General features: G+C 35.6%; 1 protein-coding gene across 1 annotated transcript in view; it reads left to right on the top strand.

Moving 5' to 3' along the window:
- The window catches only part of TBCD (tubulin folding cofactor D), a 522,548-nt gene that overhangs the window by 78,871 nt on the left and 424,382 nt on the right, over window positions 1–19,295 (top strand). The window contains exon 9 of the mRNA XM_044675187.1: window positions 16,196–16,332. Coding sequence (XP_044531122.1) covers window positions 16,196–16,332 — 137 coding nt within the window. The remainder of the gene's footprint in view (window positions 1–16,195; window positions 16,333–19,295) is intronic.

Raw genomic sequence — 19,295 nt, 5'->3', positions numbered from 1 at the left:
TTTGCAATTCAGGGATTGGGGAAAGGGGTGAAGGGCAGTGGGATTTTGGGGTGCCCTCTTCTCTATTTCTATGGCGTCTGTCACTTGGGTGGTAACCTTTGAGGTTCTCACTCCTAAACTTCTCCCCTTGCCTCTTCTCCTCCTTCTGTTTCTATTTCTATTTTTCTATTTTACTGTTTCTATCCTCTCCTATAATTATAAATTTTGACTGAAAGGGGGTCTTTCAGCAAGGTTGGGTAATGGGAGAAGGAGACTAAGAGATTGCTCCCAAAATGGAGTCCAAAAAGTTAGCTCACTCGATGGTTGAAGTCTTGATGGGTGAGATGTGATGGAATGGTTTTGATCAGGGAATCAGGGTTTCAGTTTACAAAGAAAAATCCTCAGGAAGCCCTCAGGATGGGATCCGAGCTGGGTTGTCCTCCTCTTCTCTCCTCCCAGTCTTCTGCTGGAAGACCTTTCTTCTCTCCTCTTCCTCCGAGCAATTCCCAGAATTCTCTCTGGTCTCAACTGTCAGCAACTGTCAGCAACTGTCAGCAACTCCTTCTCTGGCTCCTTTTGTCCCATCCCCCTTGCACAAATCCCATCCTTAGAATAGTTTCATAAAAATGGAAGGAAAAGCCCCAAATAATAATCAGAAAAGATAAAAATGATTATATATTAACAGATAGGAAATAACTCCTTATATGGGAGTTATTCCTGAACCAAACATGTCTATATTTAGCCTATCAATTTGTTAGAACAAAGATCAAAATCAAAGCTAAAAAAGGAAGAATAACAGTGAGAAAAAGGACAATGTGGGAAATTGAAAAGACTGTAGTCATATAATCTTGTTTGTAAAACCTTATAAACTATATAAGAGTATGTGGAAAATCCTAGAGATACAACTAAAAAGTTAGTTGAAACTATCAATAATTTTAGTAAAGTAGCAGGATATAAAACCAACTCTTATAAATCATCATTTTTACCAATAGGTAACTATTGATTATTAATAAGAAGGACTAACAAAGTCCTTCAAGAAAATATAGAAAGTGATACTCCATTTAAAATAACTATAGATAGAATAAAATACTTGAGAGTATACACTGTGAAAATGAACCAAGGAGCTGCATGAACATAATTATAAGACACTTTTTACATAGTAAAATCAATATAATCATAGAAAAAATAATTGTTCATGAATGGGCAGAATTCATATAATTTAAACAACAGGCCTACCTAAACCAGTGATTACCAAAGTGGGCGCCACTGCCCTCTGGTGGGTGCTGCAGTGATCCAGGGGAGCATTGATGGCCACAGGTGCATTTAGGGGTGGTGAATAACTGTAAGGGGGTGGTGATAGTATATGACAGGTGGTGCTAAGTAATATTTTTTCTGGAAAGGGGATGGTAGGCCAAAAAAGTTTGGGAACCACTGACCTAAACTAATATACTTATTTAATGCCATCCCAATGAGATTAGCAAAAATTTATTCTATTTATCTAGGCAAAATAATATGGAAGAGCAAAAGATCAAGAATATCAAAAGAATTAATGAAAACAAATGTAAAGGAAGGAGGTATAGTTATACCAGATTTTAAACTATTAAAAAACAATTATCCAAACTATCTGGTGTAGGCTAAGAAATTAAAAGGAAGATGAGTGGAACAGACATACAATAAATAATAGTAGAAGACTATAGTAACTTTGTATTTGACAGAAGTATAGATTCAGGGTTTAGAAATGAATAAGTATTTGGTAAAAATTGCTGCAACAACTGGGAAGTAGTTTGGCAGAAACTCAGTACAGAACAATATCTTACTTATACTCTTCACTATGATAAGATCAAAATGGATACATGATCTAGACATAGAAGGAGATATCATAAGCACATTAGAAGACCAGGGAATATATTCTCAGATTTGTGAATAGGAGAGGCATGAGTAAACAAGAAATGAGGAGCATTGTTAGATGTAAAATGGGTAAGTTTGAGGACATTAAATTGAAAAAGGTTTTATACAAATAAAACAAATCTTGCCAAGATTAGAAGGAAAGCAGAAAATTGGGAAACATTTTCATAGATTGTCTTTTGGTTAGAAGTGTTATATTTAAAATATATAGAGAATCTTTGTCAAGTTTATGGGAATAAGACCCATCTCCCAACTGACAAATGGGCAGAAGATATGAACCGTTTCTGGATGTAGAAATCAAAGCCATATATGGATATATGAAAAAATGCTCTAAATCACTACTGATTAGGGAAATGCAAACAAAGCATTTCTGATGTATTATCTCATACTCATCTGATTGGCTAAAATGACAAAAGGCCAAAATGACAAATGTTGAAGGGGGAGGTGGAAAAATTAATATACTGTTGGTGGAACTGATCTAACCATTTTGGAGGGCAATATGGAATTATGCCGAGAGAGTTATAAAATTGTGTGTAAGGAGATCAGAGAAAAAAGAAAAGAACCTACATGTTGAAAAATATTTATAGTAGCTCTCTTTGTGGTGGCAAAGAACTGGAAATTGAGATGTCCATCAATTACAGAATGACTCAACAAATTGTGGTGTATTATTGTGATAAAATACTACTGCACCCTAAGAAACAATAAGATTAATTTTTAAAAATATTTGAAAGAACTACATGAGGTAATTAAAAGTGAAATGAAAAAGAGAACAATATATACAGTTACAGATTTAATATTTGAAGAATAACTTATGAATGTTTACCTCCAGAGAATGAATTGAAAAATGAAAACATGAAAGCTATAATCTATATATATGTATCTGTTTGCTGGATGATGCCTACCATGGCATTGGAAGGTGTGGGAAGGGTTGAGATTTAATATTAATTTAAAGAAGCTTGGTAAGAGACCCAGCTTTGTGAAACCATTCCTAGGAAATTTATAGAAAAAGAGAAAGGAAGAAATATGAAAACAATTTGAAAAGGTGTCATAATAGACTTTTTTCAACATCAAATACAATCACTATACAGATACCTTTCATCATAATGTTTAATGTGCTCATGCAGGTGACAGTAATAGCACCACTAAAAAGAACAAAGATGGCACAAGATGCTAGATTAATCCAAGTATTTATAGAAGATTCTAGAGCTGACAAAATTTAGAAAGCACTGAACAGCAGGCTACTATGTTCATTTGATTCTGTATCTTGTTTTTTTTTTAATTTAAAAAATTTTTTTAAAAATAATTTTTATTTTTTAGAAAAGTTATCATGGTTACCTGATGCATATTCTTACTTTCCCCTTCACCAGCCTGACATCCCCCTCACGCCCATAGCCGACGCGCATTTCCACTGGTTTTAACATGTGTCATTGATCAAGATCTATTTCCAAATTTTTGATAGTTGCATTGGTGTGGTAGTTTCGAGTCTACATCTCCAACCATGTCCTCATCAACCCATGTGTTCAAGCAGTTGTTTTTCTTCTGTGTTTCCACTCCTGTAGTTCTTCCTCTGAATGTGGGTAGCTTTCTTTTCCATACATCCCTCAGAATTGTCCTGATACATTACATTGCTGCTAGTACTGAAGTCCATTACATTCTATTTTACCACAGTGTATTGGGCTCTGTGTACAATGTTCTTCTGGCTCTGCTCCTTTCAGTCTGCATCAATTCCTGGAGGTCTTGCCACTTCATATGGAATTGCTCCAGTTCGTTATTCCTTTGAGCACAATAGTATTCCATCACCAGCATATACCACAATTTGTTCAGCGATTCCCCAATTGAAGGGCATACCCTCATTTTTCAGTTTTTTGCCACCACAAAAAGCGCAGCTATAAATATTTTCGTACAAGTCTGTTTATCTATGATCTCTTTGGGGTACAAACCCAACAGTGGTATGGCTGGATCAAAGGGCAGGCAGTCTTTTATAGCCCTTTGAGCATAGTTCCAAATTGCCATCCAGAATGGTTGGATCAGTTCACAACTCCACCAGCAATGCATTAATGTCCCAATTTTGCCACATCCCCTCCAACATTCATTACTCTCTCCTGCTATCATTTTAGTCAATCTGCTAGGTATGAGGTGATACCTCAGAGTTGTTTTGATTTGCATTTCTCTAATTATTAGAGATTTAGAACACTTTCTCATGTGCTTATTGATAGTTTTGATTTCTTTATCTGAAAATTGCCTATTCATGTCCCTTACCCATTTATCAATTGGGGAATGGCTTGATTTTTTATACAAATTGATTTAACTCCTTGTATATTTGAGTAATTAGACCCTGTCAGAGTTTTTGTTATAAAGATTTTTTCCCAGTTTGTTGTTTCCCTTCTGATTTTGGTTGCATTGTTTTTGTTTGTACAAAAGCTTTTTAATTTAATATATTCAAAATTATTTATTTTACATTTTGTAATTTTCTCTAACTCTTGCTTGGTTTTAAAATCTTTCCTTTCCCAGAGATCTGACAAGTATACTATTTAAGTAGACCATGATATCATCTGTAAAAAGTGATAACTCAGTCTCCTCATTGCCTATTTTAATGCCTTCAATTTCTTTTTCTTCTCTAATTGCTACTGCTCGTATTTCTAGTACAATATTAAATAATAGAGGTGACAATGGGCATCCTTGTTTCACTCCTGATCTTATTGGGAAGGCTTCTAATTTATCCCCATTGCATATGATGCCTATTGATGGTTTTAGATATATACTGTTTATTATTTTCAAGAAAGGTTGTTCAATTCCTATACTTTCTAGTGTTTTCAATAGGAATGGGTGATGTGTTTTGTCAAAGACTTTTTCAGCATCTATTGAGATAATCATGAGATTTTTATTTGTTAACTTGTTGATATGGTCAATAATGTGGATGGTTTTCCTAATTTTGAACCATCTTTGCATTCCTGGTATAAATCCCACCTGATCATGGTGGATCATCCTCTTGATCACTTGCTGGAGTCTTTTTGCCAGTATTCTATTTAAGATTTTTGCATTTATGTTCATTAGGGAGTTTGGTCTGTAGTTTTCTTTTTCTGTTTTTGATCTACCTGTCTTTGGAATCTGTACCATATTTGTGTCATAAAAGGAATTTGGTAGACCTCCTTCTTTGCTTTTTATATCAAATAATTTTATAGTAGTGGGATTAGTTGTTTTTTGAATGCTTGATAGAATTCACTTGTGAATCCATCAGGTTCTGGCGATTTTTTCTTAGGGAGATTTGATGGCTTGTTCAATTTCTTTTTCTGATATGGGATTATTTAAGTATTTTGTTTCTTCTACTATTAATCTAGGCAATTTATATTTTTGTAAATATTCATCCATATCGACCTAGATTGCTATATTTATTGCCACATAATTGGGCAAAATAGTTCTTAATGATTGCATTAATTTCCTCTTCATTAGAGGTGAGGCCTCCCTTTTCATCTTTGACACTGTTAATTTGGTTTTCTTTCCTTTTTTTTATTAGATTGACCAATACTTTGTCTATTTTATCTGTTTTTTCAAAATATCAGCTTCTGGTTTTATTTATTAATTCAATACTTCTTTTACTTTGGATTTTATTAATTTCTCACTTGATATTTAGTATTTCTAATTTAGTTTTCATCTGGAGATTTTTAATTTGTTCTCTTTCTAATTTTTTAAGTTGCATGCCCAATTCATTAATCTCTGCCCTCCCTAATTTGTTAATACATGCACTCAAGGTTATAAATTTCCCCTCAGTACTGCCTTGGCTGCATCCCACAGAGTTTGGTATCATGTCTCATCATTGTCATTCTCTTCAATAAAATTGTTGATTGTTTCTATGTTTTCTTCTTCAACTAACTGGTTTTGGAGAATCATATTATTTAATTTCCAATTAGTTTTTGATTTGCCTGTTCATGTGCCCTTACTAATTATTATTTTTATTGCATTATGATCTGAGGTTACATTTATTATTTCTGCTCTTTTGCATTTGTTTGCAATGTTTCTATACCCAATTACATGGTTAGTCTTTGTCAATGTACCATGTGCAGTTGAAAAGAAGATGTATTCCTTTTTGTCCCTATTTATTTTTCTTCACATATCTATTAAATCTAATTTTTCTAGGATTTCATTCACCTCTTGTCTCTTTCTTATTTATTTTTCGGTTTGATTTATCTAGATCTGACAGAGGAATATTTAGATTTCCCACTAGTATGGTTTTCCTATCTATTTCCTTCTTGAGCTCTGCCAGTTTCTCCTTTAGGAATCTGGATGCTATGCCATTTGGTGCATACATATTGAGCACTGTTATTTCCTCATTGTCTATACTGCCTTTTATCAGGATGTAATTTACCTTCCCTGTCTTTTTTAATCATATCTGTTTTTACTTTGGCTTTGTCAGAAATCATGATTGCCACTCCTTCCTTCTTTTTGTCTTTTTGAAGCCCAAATGATTTTGCTCAAGCCCTTTACCTTAAACCTGTGTATGTCCATCCACCTCATATGTGTTTCTTGTAGACAACATATGGTAGGATTTTGGTTTCTAATCTACTCTGCTATTTGCTTCCGTTTTATGGCTGAATTCATCCCATTCACATTCAGAGTTATAATTATCAGTTGTGTATTCCCCATCATTTTGGTATCCTCTCCTAGTTCTATCTCTTCTTCTTATGCTATTTCCTTTTAAACCAGTGGTTTGTTTTAAACCAGTAACCCTTGTCCCCTCCATTGATTTACTTCCCTTTCTACCCCCTCCCTTATTATTCCCCTCTTTTTATTTTTAAGGCCTAATGAATTCCCTTCCCCCTCTCCTCCTCTCCCTTTTTTGACCTCCCCACTCCTCTGATCCCCTTGGTTAATCCCTTCTCACTTTCTCAGTTGGGTTAGATAGAGTTCTATATCCCAATGGATATAGCTATTCTTCCCTCTCAGGGTTAATTCCTCTGAGAAGTAACGTTTAAATATTGTCTCTTAATGCTCTCTTCCTTTCCTTCTTATAATAGTATTCATCCCCTCCCCTTCCCATGCCCTCTTTGTGTGTAATAGAATATTCTGTTTTTCTTTTTCATTCAAGTTTCACTTGTTGCCATCTAGTATTCACCCCCGTCTTTCCCACCTTCCCCCATATCATCTTAGACCATTTAGTACTCTAGCCTCTCCCTATGAATAATTCTTCTAATTACTATAATTGTGAATAGTATAAGAGTGAATAGAGTTCACTACAGAGAATTACACATAACATTTCTCCATATAGGTATAGAAATAATTAGATCTTTTTGAAGTCCTTAAAGAGGCAAGTTTAAAAGTAAGAGTTTTCTTTCTTTCCCCTCTGTTTCTTATTTACCGTTTTATGTTTCTCTTTGTTTTTGTGGTTGGATATCGAACCTTCCATTTAGTCCTGGTCTTTTCTGTGCAAATACTTGGAAATCTTCTATCTTGTTGAATGCCCATACTTTCCCCTGGAAGTATATAGTCAGTTTTAATGGGTAGGTGATCCTTGGTTGTAGACCCAGTTCTCTTGCCTTTCTGAATATCATATTCCAAGCCTTGTGGTCTTGTAGTGTGGAGACTGCCAGATCCTGTGTGATCCTGATTGGTGCTCCTTGATATCTGAATTATGTTTTTCTGGCTTCTTGTAAAATTTTTTCTTTTACGTGGAAGCTCTTGAATTTGGCTATTATATTCCTGGGGGTTGTCTTTTGAGAGTTTAGTGTAGAGGGTGATCTATGGATCCTTTCAATGTCTATTTTGCCCTCTTTTTGAAGAACATCAGGGCAATTTTGTTGGATAATTTCTTGTAGTATGGAGTCCAAATTTCTATTAATTTCTGCTTTTTCAGGAAGACCAGTGATTCTTAAATTGTCTCCTCTAGACCTGTTTTCTTATTTGTCAATTTCTCAGTGAGATATTTCATGTTTCCTTCTATTTTATCAGTCTTTTGACTTTGCTTTATTTGTTCTTACTGTCTTGAGAGATCATTGGCTTCTACTTGCCCATTCTTGTCTTTAGAGACTGGTTTTCTGTTATAATCTCATGATTTTCTTTTTTGGTTTGGTCTGTCCTGTTTTCCAGGTGTTTTATTTTGGTTTCCAATTGGGAATTTCTGCTTTTTAACTTGTTAATTTCCTTTTGAGCTATTTCCCACTTTTCTTGCCAAATCTCTTCCATATTTCTTTTGATCTCAGATTTGAACTCTTCAGGAGCTTGTGACCAATTTTCAATTTTTTGGGAAGGTTTGGATTTGATTATTTGTTTGTTCTCCTCTGCTGTTTGCTCTGTTGTCTGGATTTTTTCTGTGTAAAAGGTGTTGAGTGTTAAAAATTTCTTCTTGATCTTTCTCTTTCGGGGTTCTTGTGACTGGCTTGCCATTTTTAGCTGAGTGTCCTCTCAGGTTTATCCTCACACCCAGGGTCTATCTGTACTCTTTAGGCTCCTGAGGTCTCAGGTCTAGTTGTTCTCAGGGTCAAGCCTCCTGGTGGTCCCCTTGCTTGTTCCTCTTCCCGAGGCTCCTTTAACAGTGTCAGGGAGCTACTTCCACAGTCATGCACCCCTCTGCACTAGCTCCCCACCCAAGGTCTGCGCCTAGCCTCAGGGTTCGCATTTGAGCCTGTGCTCAAGGTCTGTTTTCAGTCTGAGCGTTCTTTAGCCTTTTGGTGTCTTAAGTCTTGCTGCTCTCAGGAACAGGCCCTGGTGATCCCAGGTAGCTGTCAAGGACTTAATGGCTGCCCCAAACTTGCTCTAACTCTTGTGCACTGGCTTTGGCCCTGTAGGTGGTGTGGGGGAGAAAGGGGGTTGCTCAGCTTGCGTTTTAGTGAGAGCTGTTTCATCCCCTTATAGCATGGAAATGCCCCGATCCCACGTACTTTTAATGCTGTTCCCTATTGAATGGTCCCTTCATTGTTCTGGATTTGTTTTTATGTCCTCATGAGGAGTCCTATATGTGTGGGTTAGGAGAGGTTAAGCAGCTGTTTTTTACTCTGCCACCATATTAACCTGGATATCTGATTCTGTATCTTGTGTAGGTAGTTGTTTCCTCTCATCAATCTGTTTTTGAGGCAATACCAAAATATTTTACTTATTATTGCTTTGTAATATAATTTGAGGGCTGGTACTGCTAAATTCTCATCCTTCCTACTTTTTTATTATTTCCCTAGAGATTCTTAATTTTTTGTTCTTCCAAATAGATTCTTGTTGTTATTATTTTCCTAGTTTCACTAAAATTTTAATTGGCTTAACATTAAGTAATTAATTTAGGTAGTATTGTTTTTAGTAATATCCATGTGAATTTTTTCATTACTTCAATGTCTTTAAAGATCATTTAGTTGTTGTATTTATAAAATTGTTCTATGTATTTTGTAGACTCCCAAGTATTTATATATTCTATTTTTAAAAAATGCAATTTCTCTTTTTGTAGTTTCCTATTGAGTTTTGTTGGGAGTAAACACAAGTGCTGATGATTTATTTATTTATTTTATAACCTTCAACTTTTCTAAAGTCATTAATTGGCTTAAATTATTTTCATTTCATTCTTGAGTTCTTTTCTTTTCCTCTATCCTTATTCTTATTTCATCAATTACACTTTTTTACATTGTTAGTAGTATTTTTAGTTCTGTCACAAATAATATTATTAGTATTGCTAATTTCACTGTGTATCAGTCATATAAGTCTTTCCAGGTTTTTCTGAAATCATCCTCCTTGTCATTTCTTATAGTATAATGCTATTCCATTACAATCATACATTACAACTTGTTCAGCTGTTCCTCAATTGATAGGTATTCCCTGATTTTCCTATTTTTTGTTGCCAGAGAAATAACTGCTATTTTTATACAAATAGACTCTTTTCTTCCTTTTTTTGGTTGTCTTTGGGATATTGACACAGTAGTGGTATTGCTTGATAACAGGATATAAACAGTCCTTTGGGTATAGTTCCAAATTGTTCTACAGAATGATTGGTTCAGTTCTTACCTCCATGAACAATGCATTAGTGTTCTAATTTTCTCACCTCCTCTACAAAATTTATTGTTTTCCTTTTCTATATATTAACCAATCTCATAGGTGTCAGGTGGTACCTCAGAATTGTTTTAATTTGTATCTCTCTAATCAATAGTGATTTGGAGCATTTTTTCATATGGCTATAGATAAATTTATTTCTTTATTTAAAAACTGCCTGTTCATATCCTTTGACTATTTATTAGTTGTGGAATGACTTGTTATTATAGAATTGACTCAGTTAGTTATATATTTGAGAAATGAGATCTTTATCAGAGATATTTGCTATAAGATAACCCCCACCCAGTTTTCTTCTTTCTTTCTGATCTTTGTTTCATTGTTTAAATATAAGTTTAATGTAGTCAAGATTATTCATTTTACATCTTATAAGGATCTCTGTCTCTTGTTTGGTCATTTGGTCAATTTCCCTCTTATCTATAGATGTGAAAGTTAAACTGTTCCATAATCCCTTTTTTTGCTTATGGTATCACCTTTTATGCCTAAATCTTGTACCTATTTTGACCTTATCTTTGTATATGGCGTGAATGTGGGTCCATTCCCAGAATGTCTAATCTCTTCCACTACTTCATAGCTCTGATGAATCAGACCTTTTCTGCCAATCTTCTTTGTTGTGTTGGGTGGAAAATTGTTTTACGCTGTTTTTGTCACTCCGGAATTCATTTTGGGATGTTTTTAAAATAGTTGTTTGGAGGTGATTTTGGAAGAGCTCGGAGAGTTCCTTCTTTATTCTTTCATCTTAGCTCCATCCCAGATGAATATAATCTTTTTGAGTAATAGCAAAGTCTAGAGTAAGACTCTTGACTATGTCAGTGTGCCTGAGGTGGGATGGAAGAATAAGTTATAAGAAACGAGTGAGTTAACAAAGTATTAGGTTAGGGCAGGGGTGGGCAACGTATGGCTCTTGAGCCATATCTGGCTCTTTTGAGGGCCAGATATGGCTCTTTCTGCAGGAGCCACGAAGTCAATTTTTTTCAGGCGCTGTTACAGGAGCGCACTATGGCTCTAACGAAATTACATTTTAAAAAATGTGGTGTTTATGGCTCTCACTGCCAAAAAAGTTGCCGACCTCTGTGTTAGGGTATTTGACAGATTATCAGTATGTATGACAAAGTTGTCTTGTATGAGTTTAGTAGTTGAGGAAGAGAGAGAGTCTGTGAACTAGGCACTGAACTCATTGAAGATAGTCAGTCTCAGGATCTTGATTGGGTGATAAATATGAATTGAAAGATCTCCAAAAGAAAGATGTTACTGTGTAATAGTGATAGATGGAGAGCTGAGTATAACACTGGGGAGCAAGGAGAATTCCAACTCCCCTGACAATAACAGGGATTCAGGAGTTGTGGGGAAAAGATATGTTTGAAAGTATAACCAGAGAATAAAAGGTTGGCCAGGGAAGTTGCATAGTCTGGAGGGAGCTAGGTCTTAGTGAATGCAAGAAGATGGAAGAAGTGAGTGGGAAAAGAACAGATTTAAGATGAAAGCAAATCTGTTACTTTTTGGAGCAAGCATTCCAGAGGGCATAGTTCAAGGAGTGGGTAGCTTTAAAGTAGGTTGTTGATGCAGTTGCATTATAGGGAATGGGAATAAGAAATCAATCAGTGGGGGGCCAAGAAAGGTGTTTGGGCAATGACAGCATGGGCTTTCAGAATCACTAGGATGGATAAAGGGGGGAATGAAACAATGAGTTAAAAAAAGGCTTTAGGGCTTACTTTGTGCCCAGGTACTGTGTAGAAAAAGGCAAGAGGGGAGAGGTGACTATAGGAGAGGTTTTTTTTTTTTTTTTTTTTGTGGAGGTATCATATTGGATAAGATGATATAGGCACATGGTGATATGGCCTAGTTAGATGGCTATGAAGATGAAGCATGGTTTAATGTTTAGGGTCTATCAGTATATAATTAGACACTACAACAGGAATTCCAAAGATGAGTGACTTAGCTTCTGTGGAGATTGGGAATGTATGGTCTATAAGATTGACCCTGACATGGGGACCCAAGTAGTGGGTAAAGGCTTCTGGTCTATGTAGGGAAGAACTGGTCAGTGACAGAAGGCAGATGTTGAGATAGCATGTGTACATGGTTATATGGGATGTGAGACTGATTCTTTTTTTTTTTTTTTTTTTTTTTTTATGGAGCCAGAGGAAAAATCAGAGGTAGCCCTCAAATTATTTTTGGGAGGTCTATAGAAGCAATATTCCCTCTAGCTGCAAATCAAATAGCTAATCAATAATAATTTATTGAATACTTGTACACATAGCCACTGTGCAAAGTTCTGGAGATATAAAGAAAAAGAAAAAAACAGCCCATGTCCTCAAGAAGCTTACATTATTATGGGGGAGAAAATAGACAGGTACAAACAAGATACATATTTGAGAAGATGAAGGAAGGTAGCTTTAGAGGAGAGGGCACTAGACACAGGAGGACCTAATAAGACACTTGAGTTTAGTCTTGAAGGAAGTCAGGGAATCTAAGAGGTGGAATTGAGGAAGCTGAGCATTCTAAATATAGGGAACAGCTACTACAACGACCTGGAGATGGATATGTGAGGAAAAGCAGGTAGGTAAGGATAATGGTAAGAAAACTGGAAAAATAGGAAGGAACAAGCTTGTGAAAAGCTTTAAATGCCAAACAAAAGGTTTTGTATTTGAAAGTTGAGGTAATAAAGAGTTGTGATTCATTGAGTAGATAATGTGATCAGACCAATGCTTTAGGAAAATTATTTTGGCAGCTATGTGGAGGATTGTTTAAAATGTAAGACTAACTGCAGGACCTACAGTTAGAAATAGTCTTATCTAAAAATGATGAGGATCAGAAAAAGGGTGGTGACTATATAAATAGGGAGTAGACAAATGAGAAATATGGAGAAAGAGATCATAAGATTTGGCAACAGATTGGATATGTTGAGTGAGGATGAGAAGTCAAGAATGTTATTGAGGTTGAGAAGTTGGGTGATTGGAAAGAGGAGGGGTGTCTTTCAGAATAATACCAATGTTCAGAAGAAAGAGAAGAGAGACCATGGCAGAGCCTTGGGGGATACCCATAGTTAGGGATGTTATGTGGAAGAAGATCTGTCCAAGGAATGGAGAATCACTGGTCAGAAAAGGCTCATCTCAAGCTATGAAAGTAATGGAAGCTGGGAGGAGAAAGCAATCAGGAGGAAACGATGTCAACAGTGAGAAATCCTACAGAGAAGTTATGAAGTATGAAAACTGAGAAGGCCATTAGTTTTGGCAATTAGGAGATTTTCTTCCTTTGGAGGGAGAAATTTCAGTTGCATTATGATTGTGAGAAGACAAAAAGTAAGAGGCATTATGTGTAGATGGCTTTTCCCCACATTTTAGCTGAAATGGAAAAGAGATGCTTCCTTTTCCTAATTCTCTTCTGTCTTCTCTAATCTTTCCTTCTCTGTTTTTTCTGTGGTTCATTATTTTATATCAAATTCCCTTCCTGTGGGAGTTCCTCAAGGCTCTACCATTCTCTACTTCCTCTCTTGATAACCTCCTCAGCTTCTATGGGTTTAATTATTCATATGGTGATAATTCAGAGATTTATGAATTTAGTCATATTTTTTTCACCTCGACCTACCCTTCTTCTAAGTACGTCTATTTCTCTAGATCACTCTAGTTTCCCCATTGCATGCCCATTTATTGATCTGTTCTTTATTATTTATTCTTTGATCCACTGATTCTTTTTTATTTTGTTTTATAATGCTTTTCTTCTGTCTTAAAATCAATACAGAATATTGTTTCCAAGGCAGAAGAGTGGTAAAGGCTAGGCAATTAGAGTTAAACAACTTGCCCAGTGTCACACAGATAGGAAGGGTCTGATGCCAGATTTGACCTAAGACTTCCTGTCTCCACTGAGCTCTCCGCTGAGTCATCTAGCTGCTTGATCCACTAATTCTTTAGGATTAAGTTACTAGACTCCAATTAGTTTTTTTTTCTCCAATTAGTTTTTAATTCTTTTTTTATAATTCTTTTGTTAATAGCCCTTTATTGAAAATATTTTTAGGTGCCATGCACAGTTAAGAAATATGTATACTTATTTTTTAGTTCTATTCATTAATTTTCAGAGGTCATCAGACATTTCTAAAGTTCTAATCAGGTCCTACCTTCTTTCTTGTTTATTTTTTGTCTAGATTTTTCTTAATCTGAAAGGTGTACATTGAAGTCCTCCACTGTTATAATTTTATCAACTGTCCCTCTAACTCATTAAGCTTTTCCTTTATACTATTAGATGCTATCACAGTTAATACATATATATTAAATATTGAAATTCCATCATATCTTTCAGCAAAATGTATTTTACTGTTTATCTCTTTAATTACTTTCATTTTTGCTATTGCCATGTCTAAAATTATGATTTGTTACCCTTGCTTTTTTTGAGTTCAATTGAACCATAATAGATTTTGTGCCTTTGCATCTTAGTTTAAATTTGTTAGTTTTCAGGTTTCAAGTATATTTCTTATAAGACATATATTTTTGGATTCTGCTTTTTAATCCATTCTGTCTTCTTCCATTTTGTTTTTATTCTAGTCTCATTCCTAATTATGAGCATTATTTGTATATCTTCTCCCATCCTAATTATATACATTTTCATCCCTGCCTACCACCCCCCTCACAAGGAGAAGGATGGTAGAACAGGGTAGTGCTCCACATGAATGTTTTATTCTCTTCCTTTCTCCTATATCACAATCACATCCATGGAGATGAGGAAGTGAGCATTCCTTGCTTGAGAAAGCCAGTGAAAATGGTGAGAGCAAAGAGATGGTGTGCTATATCATGGGAGTGTGTAAGGTATAAGAATATTGGAAATGTGGAGGGGGAGGTAGGTTATGAAGCCCTTTGAATGCCAAATGGAAGATTTCATATTTGATTTTGGAAGAGATAGGGAACCACTGAATTTTATTGAATAGTATGATGATATGGTCAGACTTATTTTTTAGGAAAATGTTTTGACGGGTGAGTGGAGGACGGAATTTAATGAAGAGAGACTTGTGGCAGGGAGACCACTCTGTAGTATATCAAAGTAAGTCCAGGTATTTGGAAATGAGGACATGTTTCAGGGTGGTAGCAGGTCAGAGCAAATGAATGTGAAGAGGTGTTACAAAGGTAAGAATTAGTAGACATTGGGAACAGATTTGTATGGGAGGTGAGAGTGAGGAATCAAGAGTAATACCTAGGTTGTGAACCTTGTGACCCTAGGTGATTAGGAGGATCTTGATGCCCTTGAAAGCAACAGAGAATTTTGGAAGGTGGGAGAGAGTTTTGGGGGAAAGATAATGAGTTTGGTTTTAGACATGCTGAGTTTAAGATGTTTTTATGACATCCAATTCTTTCAGTATAATTCTTTCCCATCACCATTCTGTTCTTCTTCATTATGCTTTTAAAGTGTTCTTCCTAAAGCAAAGGTCTAAGTCAAATCCCCTTCCCCTTTTCCTCCTATAAACTTCAGGAGCTCCTTGTCAGCCCCATGATCAAATGACATATCCTCTTTTTGGTACTCAAAGCTATTCATAACCTGTCATTTCTTCTGCCCCACAGATATATTCCACTTTTCCAGAGTTTAAATGCTGATTCCTGCCCCAGTTTAAATGCTGATTCCTTCCCCTCTTTCTCTCCCCTCCCAAGTCCTGATCACCTTCCCATTTATTCTTCTATCCTGTGACACTTATCTATCTGCTTCGTCTTAAATAAAACATCATCTCCCAACTGTAATCATTTTCACTGGTTATTCTTCAATGCCCATAATGCTTTCTTTACTCATCTCTACTAACTGGCCTTTCTGGCTTCCTTTAAGTCCCAGTTAAAATCTTTTCTTCTTATAAGGAAATCTGTCTTGATTTCCCTTTATTCTAGTTTCTTCCATTTGTTGATTATTTCCATTTTATCTGTTTTATATCTTGTTTGTGCATAGTTGCTTGGATATGATCTCCTTGAAGTGTAGCTCCTTGAAACCAAGAATATTTTTTTTGGCCTTTCTTTGTATCCCTAGAGCCCTACACAGTGCTTAGCACTCTACAGGCACCTAATTAATTTTTATTGACAGACTGAATTCTGTTCTTTAATTCATGGACCCTGTAGATTCATAACACTTGCATTAACTAACTTCATAGGTAAAATATTCTATAAATTGTAAAGTGTTTTCATATACAAATGTGTATGTGTGAGTAATTATTATGAGTGTCTTTTGGAAGATGTAAAGTAATAACAATATTGAGAATATTTTAAGTTATTAAGTTGCTCAAGTTCCCAGAAGTAACTCAACTTTGAAGTAATATTTATTTATTCTTCAGGTATCAGCGTGGTTGTCGATCTTTGACTGCTAATCTGCAACTTTCTACCCCAGATGAGGAGAAACAGATACCCCACATTTCAGCTTCTGACAGTGATGAAGACTATGATGTTCCTGAGGAAGTTGAAAATGTGATAGGTGTGTTGCTGCTAGATTGATATTTTCTAGTTAGTCTTTAAACTTTTTCTCATGTTTTGAAATTTTATTTGAAGTTTAATTTAGTTTGAGTGGACCAGACTAAGCATATTTGTGAGTTGATTATTTTGATATAGATCTTTAGTTTAACTTTACATATATATAGGTGCTTATTGAATTGAATTGACATGGAGAGGTAGGAAATAAGTTGTGGCTTTAATGAACTTATAATTGGGTTTTATTTAAATACTAAACCAGAAAGCACAGACTCTTAAGTCTTCCACAGAACTTTAGTGACTCAGGAAGAGAGGATGAGGCTGACAACTTTTTGCAACTCTGCCTCACTTAAATCTAATTCATGTGCAAATCAAAACATCACCCATACCCAAAGATGGTGATGTCATTGTTCCTTTTCAAAAAATGGTGGATAAACAGCCTAGGTTGCTCTTTCTCTTTAGCACCTGGTTTCCCTGGTTTACTTGAATACTTATTCAAAATTTAATCTTCTTTAAGGAGACTGAGTAAAAAGAAATAGTATACCCTCAGTCCCCTTCTCAAAGATTTTAAAACACAGCAGACCAAATTATGATCAAGAAATCCAAGAAAGTGTAACTGTGAGTCATTTTTCCAATCTAGGCTTAAGAACACAGGCAGGTCTGCAGTTACTGGGGGTGGGGTCTGGCCAGAGGTGTGCTACATATGAAGTAATATAGTTGCTAGAGACTAAAAGAGATCTGAGACTGGCCACCAGAGCAAAAGGAAACCGGGCAAGCATTGATTCCAGATGCTTGAAATAGTGTAGCATACAAAAATTAATATAGTCTGGTACCTCATTCACTTATTTTCTACTACTTGGGAGATACTGGCTTAGGATAAAACTGCAAATAGGGAATGGTGGATAGAAGTGATTATTAGCAGGTCCTGGTTTTGTGCTGATCTAGGAACAAATTTTGAAGCAAACAGTAGCTGTGGGGCTCTGATTTCAGGAATAAAGTGAGGACTCGGTTCTTTCTTCCAGACCAGGAATAACCAAGGCAGGAATTCCAAATCAAAGAGGAATCTTCAGTTTATTCATTCTGAATCTGGAGAGCCACCTGCTAGGCAAATAGAGGCTCAGTTTGGTAGCAGTCTATTAAAACACTCAACCAGGGTCAAACTGGTAGAAAGAAATCAGAAACTTGTATTTTAGGAGTACTGAAAGGTGCCTACCTAGACCACTGAAAACAACAAAAGGATGTAAGAAGAACCTTAGGCTAAACATTCCCTCTAGAAGTTTGCAGAAATCTAAGTCAAACAATAGGCTGGAATAATGAATAAACAAAAATAGAATAAAATGATAAAGAGATATTATAGAGACAGAAGCTTAAGATAGAAACCAAGAAGAGAATGGCTCAAAAATATCTCAAAGAAAAGCCTCAAAGAAAAATTTAGTTCAGATGCAAGTCCAATAAAAAAGTTTTTAAAAAAAGATGAAAAATTATTATTTTAAAAAATGAGAGTGGTCAAAGAAAATATGAGAAAGGAAATGAGAACTTTGGAAGAAAGGCATGAAAAGAAAGTTAAAAGTTTGGACCTAGAGATTCCTAAGAAAATAAATTTCTGAAAAATAACATGGACCAAATAGAAACAATTAATTCCAAGAGTTGACGAGAAATATTTAGATCTGTAATAATTAAAATGGGTTTGGCAAATATAAGAATTAAAAAAATTGTTGTAGTTGCTGTTTATAATAATTAAAAAATAAACTATGAGTCTGTTAGTAGCATTAGTACCTTTATTACAGCTAGGTAGAGATAGTAAAGGGGGAAATGTAGGAAGGAGATAGGGAATATTGCCTTGTAGTCCGGATCTGAGTGCTTCCAGACTGAAGAGAGTATCTTACTGTTTCAAAAAAAATGGATATAGATGGATATAGATAAAAGTATTAATATTTTATTTAAAGCCATGTTGATAAATTTAAGAAAGACCATGCGCCTGCTTAGATCTAATTCAAATTGCCTGCCATTACCTCTTGCCCGCCTGGCTGCTTCATAGGAAAGCGAGAGTCCCAATCAAGTTGTCTCTATTTAAGCTACGCTTTACATCACCAAAGACAGAAGAAGAGCCGAAGATTTAGTGTCTCTGGCTAGGGTTTCCTCAACCCAAGTGAGTCATTGAAGCTGAACTCCTTAAGCCACCAAAGCTGAACCCAAGGCAGAATTGAATGCCTAATCAAGCTGAGCCACAAAAGACTGAGCCTCAAAAGACTGAGCTGCCCATGAGGCTGAGCCACAAAAAAGCAACTGCCAAGAGATCCCAAGGGTCCCAGAGGCTCCCACTTATATGCAGTTTTTTCCACCCCTCAGCTCTCCCCATCACATCTTGGGAAGCAATCCAAGTTTCTTAATTTTCCTGGCACTGCCAGCGGGGCAGTGTCTTTGGGATCCACCTCCCCTCCTCTGAGGATGTGAACTTTTATCAAAAGGATCCTTGAGTTCCTGGTTAAGTTAAAAGGGGGAGCACTTCAAGTACTTGATTGATTAAGTTAAGATAAAAAAAAATTCCCTTTCATAATTCCCCCTGTGATTTTATTGGGAGAAGAGCATGTTGAAATCTCCCAGATTTACATGCCTAGACTCCCCAATGAATAATTTCAAATAACCAGCTTATACCTCTAAAGATCTTCTAACTAGAGGTACATACAATATTGCACTTTCTAAGGAGAAATTACAAGAGTTGGAGATAAGAGCGAAATAAATGAGAAAGAAAACAAAAACAATGGTTGATAGACTTATTGACAAAAATGCCAATTAGGAGGCAATGCCCTTTGGCATAAGAGTTTATATTTAGAATAAATGATATGTTCAACCCCCTTTAGTTCAGTTCTTTATATGCCAAAATTCATTCTGGATCTTTTTTTTTTTTTAACATTTATTAATATGCATTTTTAACATGGTTACCTGATTCATGCTCTTCCTATCCCCTTC

Source organism: Gracilinanus agilis, chromosome 4 (assembly GCF_016433145.1).
Source record: "Gracilinanus agilis isolate LMUSP501 chromosome 4, AgileGrace, whole genome shotgun sequence".
NCBI classification, from domain to species: Eukaryota; Metazoa; Chordata; class Mammalia; order Didelphimorphia; family Didelphidae; genus Gracilinanus; species Gracilinanus agilis.
The sequence above is the reverse complement of the archived record's forward strand: the minus strand, read 5'-3'. Positions and strand labels throughout refer to the sequence as shown.